This window comes from Mus caroli, unplaced genomic scaffold, assembly GCF_978045245.1.
Source record: "Mus caroli unplaced genomic scaffold, Mus_caroli_1 scaffold_10, whole genome shotgun sequence".
Taxonomy (NCBI): Eukaryota; Metazoa; Chordata; class Mammalia; order Rodentia; family Muridae; genus Mus; species Mus caroli.
In genome coordinates, this window is record NW_028227265.1 from 117,870,918 (window position 1) to 117,889,507 (window position 18,590).

Genomic DNA, 18,590 nt, shown 5'->3' on the forward strand with positions numbered 1-18,590 from the left:
TCTGCTCTTGTTTTCATTTGTTTTTAAGGCAGGGTCTCTTGCAGCTGAGGCAGGTCTTGAACTCATTGCTGCTCCTGTATCTCTCTCCCAAAATCTTTGATTATCGACGGATGCCACTATTTTGACTCTAAAAAGTTTTAGATGATTTATTCTTATGTGTAAGGGTATTTTTGCCTGGATGTCTGTCTGCAGACCACATGCATGTAGTGTCTGATGAGTCCAGAAGAAGCCTTGGACCCTCTTGGAACAAGAATTACAAACTTTTGAGTAGCCGTGTGAATGCTAGGACTCAAACCTGGGTCCTCTGGAAGGGCAGTCATTTCTCCAGCAGACATTTCCAGTTACATGTTCTTGAGGAAAGGGTCATTTCCAGGTGTGGTTCTTTCATTCTAAGCCCATAGAACAGTAAGAAGTACACAAATACTGCATGTACAGGGTTGCAGACAGCAGTTTGGTATGTAGTATTGATCTACATGTACTGATTGTGGCAAGGTACATACTTGCAGATATGCTGTACGTATGATGGAGTACAGGGTGTGTTAAATTAGGACATACTGAGGTGTTTAAGTGAGGACATGATGACCGCGGGGTGGTGTAGAGTGTGTTGGAGTGGTGTGCTGAGATTGGGTACATATTGCGGGGCACACCGGGTCCCAGCAGCAGACAGAAAGATGTACACCGAGCCCAATTTACCCATAAGGAAAGGCGAGGAGATCTGCGCTAAAATGGGGAAGGGTTCGAAGTTCCCGCCTCTCTTCCGCTGCCACCGTGCCCAAATGCCTAAATATTGCCAGACTTCAGGCAGAGTGTAGCCTCTTCCGGGAGTGGGCGGAGCCCCGTGAGGAACGGGCGTGGCTTCTGGTTCGCCGGGCTGGGCCTGGCCTGCAGGATCTTGCTTTCCGCCTGTTCGCTGGATCTGTCCCCAATATGCTGCGGGCGCGCGGGCCTGGGCCCGGCGCTCCGCTGCTCCGGGCCGCGCTGGGTCTCGGGCGGCGCGGGCGGTCATGGCAACGGCCGCAAGGCCAGGACACCGGCGTGCAGGTGCATAACAGCCTCACTGGCAGGAAGGAGCCGCTGATCGTGGCCCGCTCGGACGCCGTCTCCTGGTGCGTGCGCCGGGAGAGGCAGGACGGGGCGAGGCGGGGCGGGAAGGTGCGCAGGGGCAAGTCAATTCCGAAAGCCTGACGTGGTCTCCCGAGCGTCACTTAAACACCGCGCGTGTTCAGTGAAGGTTGTTAAGGAAGACTTAGGGCTCCTTGTTACATATCTCACATGGTGGATCTTAATATGTTCCCAGGTATAGCTGTGGACCGACTGTGTACGACCATGCACACCTTGGCCATGCTTGGTGAGTTTCCTAGATTTGAACCTTTGACAAAGTCAGAGGGTTATTTATTGTGCAAAGAGTAAACTGTTAGCTTGTTTTATAATCTGTTAAGTGAACTGAGTGATAATTGCATTCTGGGAATTGTGAGACACCGGAATGTTGGTCTCTTTGGTCTTTATAACTGTTTGGAGTTGCATACCCATTGCTCATGTCTGGACACTCAGGGAGTTGCTGTGAAGGAATAGAGAGTGACCTGTTTGCGAATTAGATGTTTCTAAGGTTGGTCCAGAGACCCGAATCCAACCGTGGGGGATCATTGCCTGGTTTTGGACGGATCACATTCTTGCTGGAATCATGGTTCTTATTTTGAGTGAAGACAGAAGTAACAACATGACATCTTCGTGACAGTTTCTGGAATTGTCTATGAAGTGCCGCTTAGCACAGTGCCCCCAAGTGTTCTAAGTGCTGCACCACTGACCCACTGACCAGATACTGTCTTGCTAGACTCCAGGGAGCATCGAAGCAGTATTTGTTGACATTTCCCATCTCCTGATATTTTAGTTGTTGTCTTGCACTTTTTTGTTTGTTTGTTGTTTTTGAGACTGAGTTTCTCTGTGTAGTCTTGGCTGTCCTGAAACTCACTTTATAGACCAGGCTGGTCTCAAACTCAGAGATGTCTCTGTCTTTGCTGGAGTGCTGAGATAAAAGGTATACACCTACTGCCTGACTCTTGCACAGTTTTAATTGGGTATTTTTAAAAAAAGATTTATTTATTTATTATATGTAAGCACACTGTAGCTGTCCTCAGATACTCCAAAAGAGGGCATCAGATTTCGTTACGGATGGTTGTGAGCCACCATGTGGTTGCTGGGATTTGAACTCAGGACCTTTGGACGAGCAGTCTGTGCTCTTAACCACTGAGCCATCTCGCCAGCCTCCTTAATTGGGTATTTTTAGACCTAAATGAAACGCAAGTGTGGAGGCCAGAGGACATCCTCAGATGTCATTCTCAAGTGCTACCCTCGGTCTGTTTTGAGACAGAATCTCTCACTGCCTTGGAAGTCCACAAACAGGCCACGCTGGCCGGGAAGCTTGTCCCCAGGGTCCACCTGTCTCTGCCTCCAGCACTGGGGTAGTGTGGACAATTCGAGAGAACAAGAGTGGTAAAAAGCTCTTGTTGCTCGGCAGTGGTGGCGCACACCTTTAATGCCAGAGCTCTGGAGGCAAAGGCAGGTAGATCTCTGTGAGTTCGAGGCCAGCCTGGTCTACAGAGCAAGCTCCAGGACAGCTAGGACTACACAGAGAAACCCTGACCTAAAACAACAAGAACAAAACAGTCTTGACATTTTTGTATCAGGAATTTTTACACACTTAAATACATGCAAACTCATTCAACAGCTGTAATCTTAAAAAAGGCAATACAGTATCCCCAAACTGATGTAATTGCTTTTGTTGCATCTCACAAGGCCCTTCTGGGCCTCCAGGTGGGACCCAGTTTGTAAGAAAGTACTTGGCTTAGTTCCCTATGAACCAAGCATCAACTGTAGAACACAGTTTGGAAGTTACATAGTAGCGTGTTACACTGTAACCCATTTCTTTTCAAGAATAATGATGATGGGGCCCACAAGATGGCTCCCTGGGTAAAGGCACCTCTTTTTTTCTTTTTTCTTTTTCCTTTTTTTTTTTTAAATTTATTTATTATTATATGTAAGTACACTGTAGCTGTCTTCAGATGCACCAGAAGAGGGCGTCAGATCTCATTATGGATGGTTGTGAGCCACCATGTGGTTGCTGGGATTTGAACTCTGGACCTTCGGAAGAGCAGTTGGGTGCTCTTACCCACTGAGCCATCTTGCCAGCCCCCAAGGCACCTCTTGTAGGAACCTGATGACCTGAGGTTGATCCCCAAGATTCACTTGGTGAAAGGAGAGAACCAAGCCCCGAACACTGTCCTCTGACCTCAACATACATTCTGCACATCTGCCTCTCCTGTGTGTGTGAGAGGCACACACACACACAGCATTCATGCCACAGACACTATAATAGTAGCAGTAGTAAACATTGTGTCCTGGAGAGATGATGTAATGCTCAGATGCACACATGGTACACATACATACACACAGGCAAAACACATGCACATGAAATAAAACAAGTTAATCAAAAATAACATAATTTTTAAGAGCTGGGCAATGGTGGCGCACACCTTAATCCCAGTAGTTGACAGGCAGAGGCAGACAGGTCTCTCTAAGTTTGAGGCCAGCCTGGTTCCAGGACAGCCAGGGCTACACAGGGAAACCCTGTATGGAAAAACAAAAAACAACAACAAAAAAACTAGGTTAAAAATAAAATACTGGTCAGGTAGTGGTGGCGCACGCCTTTAATCCCAGCACTTGGGAGGCAGAGGCAGGTGGATCTCTGAGTTCGAGGCCAGCCTGGTCTACAGAGTGAGTTCCAGGACAGCCAGGGCTGCACAGATACAGAGAAACTCTGTGTCGAGGAACCGAAATATAGAATAAGGAAATTAGCGCCGTTGACTCTGTGTTGTAGACAGCCTGGCGGTGTTTTTCTTTCAGCTCCTATGTTAGATTTGACATTATCCGGAGGGTCCTGACCAGAGTGTTTGGATGCAATGTGGTCATGGCGATGAGCATTACCGACGTGGATGATAAAATAATCAAGAGAGCTAACGAGGTAAGCAGCAGCCTCACACTGACCGGCAAGCTGGTGGCTGAGCAGCTGTTCCCTGCTGAGTCTACTTTCATGTATTCCTAGCGCCTGTGACCCTTTATGTGTCCCGAAGACTCTTCTCCAAAAAAAAAAAACCAGACCGAGCCGGTGGCAGGTCACACCTTTTTCCCAGTGAGGGAAGTTAAGTCAGTGGAGAGTGTTGAAGCATCCCCTCCAGGGGTGTCCACTGTCCTCTGACCCCTGTCCCCGTCCCTCCCTGTGATGAGTGCCTCACTCCAGCTCTACCAAGACCCCCTGGGCCCTGACTCTGGCCTTGGACACCCCTGTGTTCCAATGCCTCATTTCCACGTTTCTCTTGTTTTGTTGTTAGACACAAGCTTTTATCCTGTCGCCCAGGTTGGCCTCTGTAGCTCAGATCAGCCTCGCCTAGGGAGTGCTGCAGTCTTGTCTCTTGACCACCAGGAGGTGCATATGTGTCCCTCACCATCACAGTCTGGGGAACAGCCCCCCCCCCCCCCCCCCCCCGTGCCAGGCAGGCAGAGTTAGTACTCTCTTTTTATTTATTTATTTTTCATTTTTTTCTTTCATTTTAAAATAGTTTTTTCCATGTAATATATTCTGATTATGGTTTTCCCTCCCCCAGCTCCTCCCAGACTCTCCTCATCTCACCCACGCAAATCCACATCCTTTCTCTCATTTCTAATGTTTTCTAAACAGGTATCTAAAAATAAAACAAAATATCAAACCAGAATAGGAGAAAACAAACAAGCAGAACAATAATTATCATAATCATAATAATAAAGACACATAGACAGCACAAGAAGAACATGCAGACACAGTGAAGCACAAGAAGGACACGCAGACACAGAGACAGCACAAGAAGGACATGCAGACCCAGAGACAGATATCCCAAAAGAACGCATGGAAACCGTGCTCTCTGCAGGTCCGTCACACAGATTCCCGAGTTACCCGGCCGTTTACATCATCTGTGTATAGGATTGTGCCAACTATGATGCTGCTCTCTGCCTACTCCAGTGTGAACCTTCCAGACCCAAGAACACTCGCTAGCGTGACCGCCCGTGTTCTTCCTGGTCAGGGCATTGAGGTGGTGGCACAGGCACCCTCCAAGAGTCCCCACCCGCTGGTGCCTCCCTAGAGGTTGTTACCTCAGTCATATCCCTCATCCTGTCAGGTTTTCATCCTCGCGTCTTCTCTGACATCTCTTCGGCTGCCTCAGGGTATCAGGACCTTCACTTTGAGTTATTCCCCCCACCCCACCCCCATTTGTACAGGAATATGTATGGTGACCCAGAGCCTCGGATGGTGTGGGCCTTGGAGTGAGCCCACAGCCCCAGGCTTCTGACTTCAGCTCTGTGCGTGCATGGCCTCCTTATGGTGTGCGTGCATGGCCTCTGCTTGAGGCCTGCTGCAGAGAGCATGTCTTTCCGCACAGGTTGACTGCCTTCTCGGTCTGGGCCCCACACCAGCTCTGAAGACTTGGTGGGAGAGAGGTAGTTAGCCCAGGAAGCAAGCATGAGGTCAGGGGCTCTCTGGGTTCTTCCACTGGGCATTGTGCCCTGAATGCCACTCTCACCAGAGGGCTTTCCTGGCTCCTTGACCTTACCTTTTCAGTGAGGAGACATTTTTTGAAATGTTTGTGGGATTTTTGTTTGTTTTGGGTTTGGTTTCTTTCACTCTCTCTCTTTCTCTCTCTCTTTCTCTCTCTCTTTTTTTTCTTTCTTTTTTCTTTTTTGTTTTTTTTGTTTTGTTTTGTTTTGTTTTTTTTTTGAGACAGGGTTTCTCTGTATAGCCCTGGCTGTCCTGGAACTCACTTTGTAGACCAGGCTGGCCTCAAACTCAGAAATCCGCCTGCCTCTGCCTCCCAAGTGCTGGGATTAAAGTTCTTTGCCACCACTGCCAAGCCTGTATTGTGTTGTTTTGTGTTATGGTTTGTTTGTTTGTTTGTTTTTGCAAGGTTTCATATAGTCCAACATGGTTTCTAACTCTCTATGTAGTTGAAGATGACCTTGAACTCTAAGCTCCACCCTTCAACCTCCCACCTTCAAGGAGCCGGGATTACAGGTGTGAGCGACCACACCCCCTGCCCTTCGGAACTTTCTGCTCATTTTCACACCTGAGGGTTACTGTGAAACTGTCCAGCCCTTTGTGTTTCTGAAGCCTGTGGGACATTAATACCTCCCGTAACCTCTCTTTCCTTCTTTATTTTTGAGACAGAATACTTGTTACATAGACCAGGCTGGCCTAGAGCTCCACCTGCCTCCACCTCCTGTGTGCTGGGATTAAAGGTCCACACCTGGCTTTGATTTTCTTATCTTGAATCTGGTGGAGGTCTGATGGGAAGCTGACCTCAGTGGGTGGGAACAGGCCTCCCAGAAGGAGTCTTGGGAGACCTTTGCCCCTTGGAACATGTGTGGAAACCCCTCATGAGACTTCTCTTGTGTCCAGCTCCACAGTGGGCAGCTGCTATCTCATTCCCTGGCCTTGGTGAAGAGCACCTACTGGGGAACAGGCTGGGGCCGCCAGCCACAGGCGATGGGAACACTGCCCGTGAGGATATCAAGATACGCCCATGTTGTAGCATGAGTTAGAAGTCCCCTCCTTCTCATCCACTTCTTTGTGTTTGTTTGTTTGTTTGTTTGTTTGTTTTGAGACAGGGTTTCTCTGTGTAGTCCTGGAACTCTGTTCTTGTTCTGTAGGCCAGGCTGGCCTCAAAGTCACAGAGATCCACCTCCCTCTACCTCCCAAGTGCTGAGCTCAAAGGCCTGCGCCACCACCACTTGTCAGTACCTTCTTGTTTATACATGTGCATATGTGTATAAACACATGTATGTGTATATAAATGTACGAGTGTGTAAGCAAATGTGTTGTATATTTCCTTTCTCTGGACATAGCCATTACTGTTGTGAACAAGAGCAGCTGGGATCACCTTAGCACGGGACTCTGTAAGGTCTTTCCCTCTCGAGTGCCCTCCTGGGGGAGAAGGGAGGCCCTCCCATCTCGGGAGGTCCCCAGGTCTCTCACCCTGACATTGTTGACTGGAGCAGGACTTTTTGTTGGTGCTTCTGGACAGTAAGTTACGCAGGGGATCTCATAGTTGCTCGGCGAGTCACCTGTGGTCCTGCTAGGGGCCTCAGTAAACTCACTGGCTCACCTTGGACTTGAATGTAATCTTCCCTTTGGCCCACACCTTCTCTGTGTTTCTTTCCGTCTCCCCACTAGAAGTCACATGATACTGTGTGCGTGCGTGTGTGTGTGTGTGTGTGTGTGTGTGTGCGCGCGCGTGCATACACAGGACTGATGTTAGTAGGTTTTATGCATTATCCCAAGACAGACAGCTTGGTGGGAATTAAGGTGTCTGTGCCCTTCTCCCTAGAGGGTCCCTCCCTCCTGCCCCCTCTTCCTGTCTGCCTCCCGTCTAGAGCCCATTCTGCCCTCTGTCAGACAAAGACTGCGGCAGTCAGACGCTGTTGTACAGAGCTTGTATAAACAGATGATGGAACATAGTACAGAGTCCAGAAATACACATAGTAATTAATGGGGGTTGTTTTATGATAAAAGATGGCATTTCAAATCACTGGGGTTGGGGGAGGTGAATCATTCAGTAAATAGTGTTGACAGTTGGGTAGCCATCTGGGGAAAATACAAACCCAATTTAGATACAGTCCACACAGCCAACTTAAGGCAGATCAGAGATGAGATATAAGGAGGGCAGAGCCCTAGATTTCTCGTAGAAATCCCAGGATGATTCTGTGGCTTCCCAAGGGGAAGGGTTTTTCGGTCTGTTTCCGAGTGCCGATCCATTTATGTAGGGAGACTGAGAAATAGAAATGATTGGAAAATATAAATCAAGTTCTCAGCATGCTGTGAATGACCATACAGTTGAAACACTGGAAAGGGGGAGCTGGAGAGATGGCTCAGTGGCTCAGAGCACAGAGAGGACCATGCTTTGAAACCCCACCCACCACCCCCCTCCACTCCCACGGGGCAGGGCTACCATCTGTAACTCACTTCCAGGTGATCTGACGCCCTCTTCTGGTCACCCTGGGCATTGCATGCATGTCCTACACAGACAGGTATGCAGGCAAACATCCAGACATATAAAATTAAAAACTTAAAAAAAATAAAAAGGCCTGGTGGTGGCAATGCATGCCTTTGATCCCAACACTTGGGAGGCAGAGGCAGGCAGCTCTCTGAGTTCGAGGACAGCCTGGATAACAGAGTGAGTTCCAGGACAGCCAGGGCTATACAGAGAAACCCTGTCTCGAAAAAAGAAGAGACTTAAGAGAACTGATGAAAGATGAAAGGTATCAAGATCAAAATAAAAATGAAACTCAATAGGGATACACGTAGATTTGTACAGAAATAGATGTAGATATGTACAGTACCACAGCGGGTAAATAGATGGGGTTTGGGACATCTGGACATGTGTATTCCTACTTTCTCAGAATTAGGAGGGGTAAAGATCAAAGCAGAAAGCTCTTAGGGAGTATGTTGTGCCCTACAGAGGGAACATGGCTGCTCTCAGAGCTGGGGGCTCCATCTCTGCTCAGCGACTATGCGGTGCTTGTATCTCACCTGGACACTCCATCTTCCCAGCCGTCTAAGGGGCTATGTTGCTCAGTGATGGTCCTGGGGCCACAGAGTTGGAAAGAAGTGGCAGCCAGCTCCCGGGCCACACCCACTGTCCTTGAAGTCAGTCTCAGGGGTTGTGGCTACTGCATTAGAGCCCTGTCAGTCTGTTGGCCACCAGGCTCCACCAGTGCCGCTGAGAAACTTGACAGGGATTCTTGATGCTCCGGAGCAGAAATGTCTTATCTCACGAAAAAGGAAATGTGTTTCAAGAGATAGTTGGGTGTGCTTTAGGCAGGCCCAGCACACAGTAGGTGCTGCTTGTTGAGTGTAGGTACATTGTGGAATCTTATACAAGTTGTGTATGAAGCCTGCTTTGCTTGTTTGTTCGTTTGTTTGAAACAGTTTTGCTATGTTGCCTTGGTTAAGGTGGAACTCACTCTGTAGACCAGGATAGCCTTGAATTCAGAGATCTGCCTGCCTCTGCCTCCCAGTGCTGAGATTAAAGCCATTTACTAATAATATTTAGCACCTACTTTTAATTTAAAATAAGCTATTCTTTGACAATTTTATGCATACACACACACACACATACACACACATATGCACGTCTCCCCTTTGATGTTCTTGTTTATTTTTGTGACACATTGAGTTAGGTAATGCTGCACTGATGACCATGCAACAGACCCTGTGGAAAAATGACTTCCCTTAACTCAAGCGGCCCTCAGTTGCCCATAACCCCTCAGCCGGGGTGGAGCCTCACCTCCCCCTCCCCCATCCATGCTGGGATCAGTTACAAAGAATGCTGCTTCTGGGCCAGAACGTCTGTGTCCCCTGCTCTGCTCTTACAGACCCAGGTCCCAGCACTAAAGGTCTGTGTGCCCAGATGCCCTACTGTGACAGCCACCTGAAGCTTCGGGAGCTCAGGGTAGCCCCAGTCTGAGGACATCAGTATCTTCCCTGATTACTGTGTCCTGTTCCTTTCACGTACTTCTCTAAGGCTTTTTTTAAAGTTTAATTTAATTTAATTTAATTTTTTTAAAGATTTATTTATTTATTATATGTAAGTACACTGTAGCTGTCTTCAGACACTCCAGAAGAGGGCGCCAGATCTCGTTACGGATGGTTGTGAGCCACCATGTGGTTGCTGGGATTTGAACTCTGGACCATCGGAAGAACAGTTGGGTGCTCTTACCCACTGAGCCATCTCACCAGCCCTAATTTTATTTCTTAACCATTTCTTCTTGCTGTGGCTAAGGTGCGATAGGAACTCATTTCTTGTCCTTTGGAGTAGCTGCTTGCTGCCCTGGTGGAGGGTGGGGGTTGGTTTATCATGTGGTAGAAATGAGGCAGTTACTCACCCACTTTTCTCTGTACCCAGAGGGCGGGGCCCATAAGCCCTTTGGCTCCTGAGCGCTAGGGTAGATTTAATACCTCAAACACTCAGATCTTGAGGCTGAGCCCCAGTGGAGCATGTGGCTACCATCCTGTCTGCAGGGGTGGCCTGGTCTGCCACCATGGATCTTTGGGTCTTCCAGATGTGCTGATGTCTTTGTCTGACCTGTTGCAGATGAACGTGTCGCCTGCTTCTCTCGCCAGTCTTTTTGAGGAAGAATTTAAACAAGACATGGCAGCCCTGAAGGTAAGCTGTGGTTTTTACCCTTCGTAAAGGGGCAGTGGTAGCTGTCCCGCATGATCTAGAACAGCCGGTTGCTAGTGCCTGCGTCCAGGCCCTGTGGTGGCAAGACTGAAGAAAGGAACAGATCTAGGTCTGCAGAGTGGGCCCTGTGATGAGCTTGGTGGGGGGAGCTGGTCCCGGGGCAGTAGGATGAACTGGGTTCTTCTCTTAGGGCCTGAACGAGCTTTTGTGAATAAGTTAGTCTGTACTCTTGCCAGAACGCCATGGTTTATCTTACATTCCTATCAGAGTCAGGCACATTCCTGGCACCAAGGTCTAGCTGTCTGGCTCCTCGTTCCCCTCCAGTGCCTGTGTCTGTTGAGAGTCAGTAGGGAAACGACGCAGGAAAAGCCAGTTGGCTCACTGGGGGCATCATGGCAAGCATGACTTAGGATGGCCGCCGCCCCCGTCTCGCTAAGTCTGTGCGTGGATCCTGAGCACGGAAATCACCCGTGGTGCCCATGGTCTCTGCTTCCTCCCAGGTTCTGCCGCCAACAGTGTATTTGAGAGTCACTGAGAACATCCCTCAGATCATTGCTTTCATCAAGGGCATCATTGCTCACGGCCATGCTTACTCGACAGCCGCAGGTTAGCATGAAGGTTAATCTCAGGGGGGTGGGGGGGGGAGCTGGTGAGATGCAGGGTATGCCCAGGGTGAGGAGTGCAGACACATTGCTGGCTGGGTTGATGTGGGCTTGGTGCTGGGTCTGCAACACTGGTCCGGTTCATTTTTAAAACATTTTCATTTTTATGGATGTATTTCATTTTTATGGATGTATATGTGTGTGCTGATGTGCGCTCATGGAGGGCGGCAGCCAGGGGCTGAGGTTACAAGCAGTAACCGATGTGGGTATCTGGAACTATATTTGGGTCCTCTGAAAGCAAAGCACTCTCAACCACTGGTCGCTCCACCCCGAGTCTATTCTTTTTTTTCCAGATTTTAAATTATGTATCTCAGGGTTGTGTTATAATTGTGCATGTGTGCACGGGCTAGTGCCTATATACACACATACATTGGGAGACACTCGAGTGTACTGTGGGTATGTTAAGTGCTATGATAGCAGTGTGTATTTATTCATCCCACTCAGCCAAGCAGTTAGAAGAAGGCTCTATGCAGAGTATTCACAGTCTGCAGAGCCACTTAACCAGATACCAGGTGTCTTAGTGAGGGTTTCTATTGCTGCAGCGAAACACCATGACCAAAAAGCAAGCTGGGAAAGGAAGGGTTTATTCAGCTTACATTTCCATGTCACTGTTCATTATTGAAGGACATCAGGACAGAAACTCAAACAGGACAGGAACCAGGAGGCAGGAGCTGATGCAGAGGCCATGGAGGAGTGCTACTTACTGGCTTGCTTCCCATGGCTTGCTTAGACTGCTGAGCTCCCAGGACCAACAGTCCAGGGATGGCCCCACCCACAATGGGCTGGGCTCTCCCCCATCAATCCCTAATAAAATGCCCAGTCGCTGGGTCTTACGGAGGCACTTTTCTCACCTGAGGCTCCCTCCGTTCAGACAACTCTAGCTTGTGTGAAAACGGAAGGCTAGCCAGCACACCGCATAAAGACAACCTAACATGGTTCTAAGCAGTTCCTCCATTTCAAGCTGGTTGCCTGTCCTGGTTGGCAGTCATTATACTGGGAGAACTGTGGGAGATGCTGCCTTCGTCTCCAGGTTGCCTGCCGTGTGGCCTCCCCCCAGCACTTTCACCAGCTGTCTGGGAGCTCCTCACTCGACTCTCCCTCCACAAAACAGTTTGTTTTCTTTTTGTTTTTTTGTTTTTTCGAGACAGGGTTTCTCTGTGTAGCCCTGGCTGTCCTGGAACTCACTCTGTAAACCAGGCTGTCCTCGAACTCAGAAATCCGCCTGCCTCTGCCTCCCAAATGCTGGGATTAAAGGTGTGCGCCACCGCGCCCGGCTACCACAAAACAGTCTCTTGAGACAGACTCCTGGAGAGCTTCCCGCTCTCCTCCACATGTGATATGTGGAAAAGCAATTGCAACACTGTCTTCGTCCCAACACGTGTGCTGAGAGTGCATGCGGTTAGGAGCTGACCGCACGGCTAGAAGGGTTCCTTTTATCAGGAAAACAGCAGCATTTCAGGAGTGGCACCGAGGTGCCACTCTGCAAAACCATCTTAGCAGGGGTGACACCAAAAGTCCCATGCCGGTGGCTGAGCTTGTCCCTTAGGAGGCCACCCAGCATTTCTTCTTACAGATTCAGCTTGGATCATCAGATCCCACGTTGTAGAGCAGGGACCTGTGCTTGAACCACACCATGGTAGCCACCGCTCCCCTCCACCCCACTTCCCGAGAGGGTCTCTCGCTAAGCCTGAACTTTCAGCTAGGCTGACTGGCTGACTGGTGAGCTCCCAGGGTATGGCTCTCTTTATCCCAAGCACTGGGGATGATACAGGTGTGTGGAGCCACACCTGGGTTTTATGTGGATGCTTGGGGTTTGAACACTGGCCCCCTGCTTTCGCAGCAAGCACTCTTACCACTGGGTCACAGGTACAGGGCCAAGATTGGAGCCAGGTCCTTGCCCCTGGGCACATGTCCCCTAGAGCCCCATCTCACAGTGGAGGGAACGTGCCAGGGCCTGCACACAGGGGAAGCACTGACGTTTCTATGCTGTCTACTTTGGCATATTTAGAATTTGTCCCCAAAGAAACCATTTGAGAAAACTGAGGTGCCATTGCAGCTTATTCCAGCGCAGGGTAATTGTTGTTGGGGTAGAAAGTGACCATGGACTTCCGCTTCAGAGAACACAAGCTGTTTCCTTGGCTGCTGTTCTCCAGGAGTGGATGCCGTCTGCATGTGCATGCATGCATCCGTCTGTCTGTCTGTCCGCCCATCCTGTCTTCAAAAAAAACATCTCACTGTGTAGTTCTTGCCAGCCTGGAACTCATAGAGCTCCACCTGCCTTCCTTCAATCTACCTTCGCCTGCCTCTGCTGGGATTAAAGGCTTGTCTGTGCTAATGATACCCGGCCTTAGGCCTTGTAGTCTTGCATGTTACTGTAAATTTAATTCAGAGTATCTTATATTCACTCAAACTGCAGTGGCTTGGGCTTTGTGACAGTTGCACGGGGCTTAGCTGCACTGTGATCTTGGAACTATTTGTGAAAACTGTCTATTCAGCAAACTGTTAACTTCAGCAAGGCAAAGCAGTTTCTTTTTGAGCATTTCAGAGTGTGTACATAGAGGAGGTAGCTCACCTGGCCCTAGACTCTCCCATCTCCACTCTGCCTGCATCTGGGGCTAGTTGGCCTGGGTGTGAGGGTAGGGGTCTAGCTCAGCAGCGGACTCTGCATGACCAGGGCACTAAGGAGCAGGTCAAGATGCTACTTGGTTAGCTGGCTGTGCTTTCAAAGCCACCCGACCTTCTCCCCTCTCCGAAGAAACCACTGTCTCCCCAAAAGCTCAGACTAAAGCACGGGCACTTGGGGCTGTTTGGGTCTGCCAAGCACAGAGCCACCTCCATCTTAAAATCCCGTGTGTTGAAGGCAGTCAGTGTTCCCGGGAAAGACAGAACAGGTATAAATCAGTAAGCAGAGAGATTGAGGAAAAGGGAGAGAGAAACACCTGTAGGGGTGAGGATTGCTCCTGTACATGCTTTCTAGTGGCAGTCATGGATGGTGGCCTTCAGATGACTTCAGGGAGCACACTCGAAACGCACGGCTTCTGTCAGCACACACTAGCCAGGAGCACACGCTAGCCTGGATCACTACCCTCCTGGGAGGGAGCTAGATTGCAGGCTGGGTGTGGAAGCAGTTAGTGCTGTTGCCGGCTTCAGCTCCCCCACCCCCACCCCCCTTTTATTTTTTGGTTTTTGGTTTTTCGAGACAGGGTTTCTCTGTGTTGCCCTGGCTGTCCTGGAACTCACTCTGTAGACCAGGCTGGCCTCCAACTCAGAAATCCACCTGCCTCTGCCTCCCAAGTGCTGGGATTAAAGGCATGTGCCATCACCGCCCGGCTCCCCTGGCCCCTTTATCTCATGCTTCTGGAAGTAGACCCTGGTCTGAGGCTGTCCTTCCTGGTAGAGGTTCTTTCATTCAGTCTGAAGAAGTGGATGGTCATAGACATCTCAGCAGAACATCTCAGGGGCACACGCAGAGAGTAGGCAGTGTTGGTGTAGAAGTTGCCTGGGCAGAGATTAGTGTCTTTGTGTGTGTGTGTCGTTTGTATATAGATAGTACTGTGTGTGGCGCTGTGCATACACATGTGTGTTGCATGTGTGTGCACGTGTGTGTACGTGTGTGTGTGTGTGTGTGTGTGTGCACATGTGTGAGCCTGAGGTAGATGTTGAGTGTCTTCCTGTTGACTTTAGGTTTGAGATAGGGTCTCTCACAGAACCTGAAGCCCATTGATTCAACCAGGCTGGCTGCCCAGTGAGCTCCATGGGTCTCCCGTCTCCACCCAGCCCTGGGCTGGGGTTACTGGCATACACTCCCATGCCTGACTTTTTATGTGTGTGCTGGAGATTTGAACTCAGGTCCCCATGCTTGCATGGCAGACTCCTTATTGACAGAGCCATCTCTCCAGCCCCAAGAATAGTGTCTTTAAATTAGCATGCAAGTAAAGGCTGAAGAACTGAGTGTGGGGTTGTTTTGTTTGTTTGTTGTTGGTTTTTTGTTTGTTTTTCAAGTCAGAGTCTCTCTGTGTAACCTATTGTTACGTTTTGTTGTAATGATGGAGACTCTGTGTAGCTCAGGGTGGCCTTGGACTTGTTTTTCTGGGCTTATTGGCATATCCTTTTAAGGCTTTTTATTCCCTCCCCCCCTCCCTGCCTCCCTCCCTTCCTTCTCCCTACTAACTGGACCTATGGAAACCTTTTGCAGAGCACACTCAGTGTGTTCTCAGGTTATGCAGTGCCCGGGTAATGTTAAGGAAGCGGGCTGCTCTTTTCTGTTCTGGCCTGATGAGACCAAGCACCATCTTCTGTGCTGAGCTAGACTTCTCGTTACCGTTAGACTTCTCAGATGTGCTGCCTCGGACGGGAGGCACTAAACTCATGACCGTCTCTATCAAACAGGCAGCGTCTACTTCGATCTGCATGCCCGAGGGGACAAGTATGGCAAGCTGGTCAACACGGTTCCCAGTGCCACTGCAGAGCCAGGTAGGTGTCGATGTGTGCCCCTGTGGGCCTCAGCCTCTGAGAGTTAGGTCTGGAGCTGGGCAGGCATGGGCTGCCTTGGGGTCCTTAACCCTGCTCTGGAGTTAATCTGTTTCCATGAACAGATGAGACTTGCAAAGACAGTTTGAATGGTAGCTCAGCATCCCGTGCCTCTGTCCTGCTCTGCCCCAGGCCATGTGTTTGTTCCCTCTCCTTGTGGAATTTTCTTTGCATGGGACATGTATGCATGTCATAGTGAGACCCTCTCCTACTGCTTGCTGTTATACATATAATAGAAGTTCCCAAGGTAAGTCTGTCTATTCCTGTGCTATTTGTGGTTTATCAGTTTGTTAGGTCAAAGTAGTCATTTTTTATGAAGAAGAAGAAATAATAAATATGTAGAACTAGATGTAAACCATTAAGGATCATGGGCATGGCAGCAGGTGCCTTTAAGTCACTGCTGTAACTCATGACCTGCACTTGGCTTCCTGGCTACTTTGTATCCCCACATCTGCTGTAACATTTCTCCTGTATTCCTCCCCCACTTTGCCTTCTGCTGTTCTTTGAAAGAACCATCTCTGGTCCCTGTTTGCTCAGTGAGACTTTCCTGACTGTGTTACACAGCCTTTTCTCTATGCCATGTGCTTCCGTCTTCATTGGTAATTAGTTTACAGGCTTAGTCTCCCTCTGAGTGTCTGTGGATAGAGACTTGTGGATGACACATTCATCACCCATCTAGTTTTTAATTTTTATTACTTTTTTTTTTTTTTTTTTTTTTGAGACAGGGTTTCTCTGTGCAGCCCTGGCTGTCCTGGAACTCACTCTGTAGACCAGGCTGGCCTGGAACTCAGAAATCCTCCTGCCTCTGCCTCTCGAGTGCTGGGATTAAAGACGTGCACCATCACGCCCGGCTTATTACTTTTTTTTTTTTTAAAGATTTATTTATTTATTATATGTAAGTACATTGTAGTTGTCTTCAGACACACCAGAAGAGGGCGTCAGATCTCATTACAGATGGTTGTGAGCCACCATGTGGTTGCTGGGATTTGAACTCAGGACCTCTGGAAGAGCAGTCAGTGCTCTTAACCGCTGAGCCATCTCACCAGCCCCCCCCCCCCCCCCCGGCTTATTACTTATTTTTGAGAAAGGGTTCCACTGTGTAGCCCTGGCCATCCTGGAACTTGCTGTGTGGACCAGGCTGCCCTTAGAAGTAACAGAGTCAAACCAAGTGCCAAAGTGCCAGAATGTGCCACCATACTTGGCTTAATTTAATTTGTAATAGCCTTGTTTATTTGGCTCTCAGAAATTATATGTTACTTTTCCCCAATCAATAGCCACCTGTTGAACCTTCTCTCTAACAAAGCATTCTGGGATCTCCATACCTATGGGTGGTGGGTTAAGATAGGCTTGGGTTGTGCCTTGCAGGAAGAGGGCTCTGGGAGAGTTGCAAGTTTTGGCAGAATCAAGCTAGTTTGGTGATTCGAATTTGATTGTGGGGAAGTCTCATGTAGCCAAGGCTAACCTGGAACTTGCCTCACAGCAGAGGAAGACCTGGACCTTCGGATCCTGCTTTTCTCCCCCAAGTGCTGGGACTGCAGATGCGTGCCTCCAGGCCCAGCTTTTGATTTTATCTCCACATGATGTGTTTATAAAAAGATAAAGAGAGGAGGGATATGTTCTATGGATGTATGGTGAGGTTTGGGGGAAGGGGATGTCTCAGCAGGCCCATGCCAAGGCATCCCTTCCCTGAGGGACCAGCCCTCAGGGGGTATAGGATAGAATAGAGTTTATTCAGGGCATGGGGAGGGGAGTTAAGAGGGTAGTAGAGGCAGAGAGAGAGAGAGAGAGAGAGAGAGAGACAGAGAGAGAGAGAGAGAGAGAGAGAACAAAAGAGGAGTAGAGGCTGGCCATGAGACATGGAGAGAGGGGGGAAGAGGCAAGGGGATAGAGTGGGAGCAAGAAGGGAAGAGCAAGAGAGGGAGGAGGAGCCGGTCAGGCCTACCTGGCTGTTGCCAGGTAACTGTGGGGTGGAGCTTAGACAGATTGCTAACACCACAGGGTTTGTGTTTTCAGTGCCACTGGGGTTTGTAGCCCAACAAAGGGAAGGTACAGAATTCCTATTTGACCTCCTCTTGCTCAGTCCTATCATCCCCTAGAGCAGTCTAGACATCAGTAAGCCGCATCCCGCTAGTATGCAGTTCATGTTAGCACGCCCCTTGGGATTGAGAGTCTGTGCATTTGGGTAAATGCCCCATGTCTTGTTCCGGTGGCCCAGTCACGTGCAGTGGTTTCCAGCTTCACGACCATCTGTGCCCAGTTTCCCTGTCCCTGCTACCTCAACCCCAGTGACCTTTTTACTATCCTGAACTTTGTTTCTCCAGAGTGTTGCAAAGTTGTACACATTCACCACTGGCTTTTCCAGGTTGGCTTCTTTCTGCAGTCATAGGCTTTTGTGGCTTTTTGGAGACAGTCTTGTTTGCTACTATGTAGCCCAAGGTGCCTTAATCTTGAGGAGGTCTCCTTTCCTCAGCCTCCTGAGGACTGGACTTAGAGGCATGGCCACTGCGCTCCCCTGGCTAGACCCTTTCAAGCTTTGTAGATCTTTGCACACTTCAGTAGCTTGGCTCTCACTGGTACTAAGTTCCATACGCTATCTTGTCTGTGTGCCTACTGTCTGTATGCTGGAGTATCTTTGAAGTCCATCTTGACTGCGTCCATATTTGGGCAGTTAGGGATCAGGCTGCTGTGGCGAGCATCCGTGTGCAGGATTTTGTGACTGTTTTCAGCATCTTGGGTAAACACCAAGGCGAGCGATGGCTGTGTCACATGGAAAACCTGCTTGGTTCTGTGAGGCATCGCCAATACGACTCCCAAAGCGGCAGCACCACCCTGCTTGCATCCCCAGCAGTGAGTGACAGGTGCTCCCTCCACCCCGCCCCCACCCGCCTCTCACTGTTGGAAGTGCCTTATTCAAAAGCACAGTGTGTGTAGAGGTTTGAAATTGGGGATTAGTGTTTAGCAAAACAAAGGCGCTGTGCCCTTCTGTCTCTACTGCATGGATTTGTCATTTTTAGAACAAGGCTTTTCTCTTCAAATTTTGAATTGTAGCAGTAACTCAATAGGAAGGATGGAGAAGTGGGTCCTGCTCCTGACTTCTTTCTCCTAGGTTGCAGTCCTGTGGTCACCCAGTGAT

The 18,590-nt window shown here is 49.2% G+C and overlaps 1 protein-coding gene across 3 annotated transcripts in view; it reads left to right on the top strand.

Moving 5' to 3' along the window:
* Positions 1-18,590, top strand: part of Cars2 (cysteinyl-tRNA synthetase 2, mitochondrial) — a 43,594-nt gene that overhangs the window by 3,898 nt on the left and 21,106 nt on the right. For 2 of the 3 annotated variants that reach the window (XM_021169841.2, XM_021169842.2), the window contains exons 1-6: positions 855-1,106; positions 1,298-1,348; positions 3,901-4,018; positions 10,176-10,247; positions 10,766-10,871; positions 15,317-15,400. In XM_021169841.2, the coding sequence (XP_021025500.1) occupies positions 928-1,106; positions 1,298-1,348; positions 3,901-4,018; positions 10,176-10,247; positions 10,766-10,871; positions 15,317-15,400 (610 nt within the window). In that variant the 5' untranslated portion in view covers positions 855-927. Of the gene's footprint in view, positions 1-854; positions 1,107-1,297; positions 1,349-3,900; positions 4,019-10,175; positions 10,248-10,765; positions 10,872-15,316; positions 15,401-18,590 lie in introns of those variants that run through there. The other variant, XM_029480565.2, reaches the window with a different exon arrangement.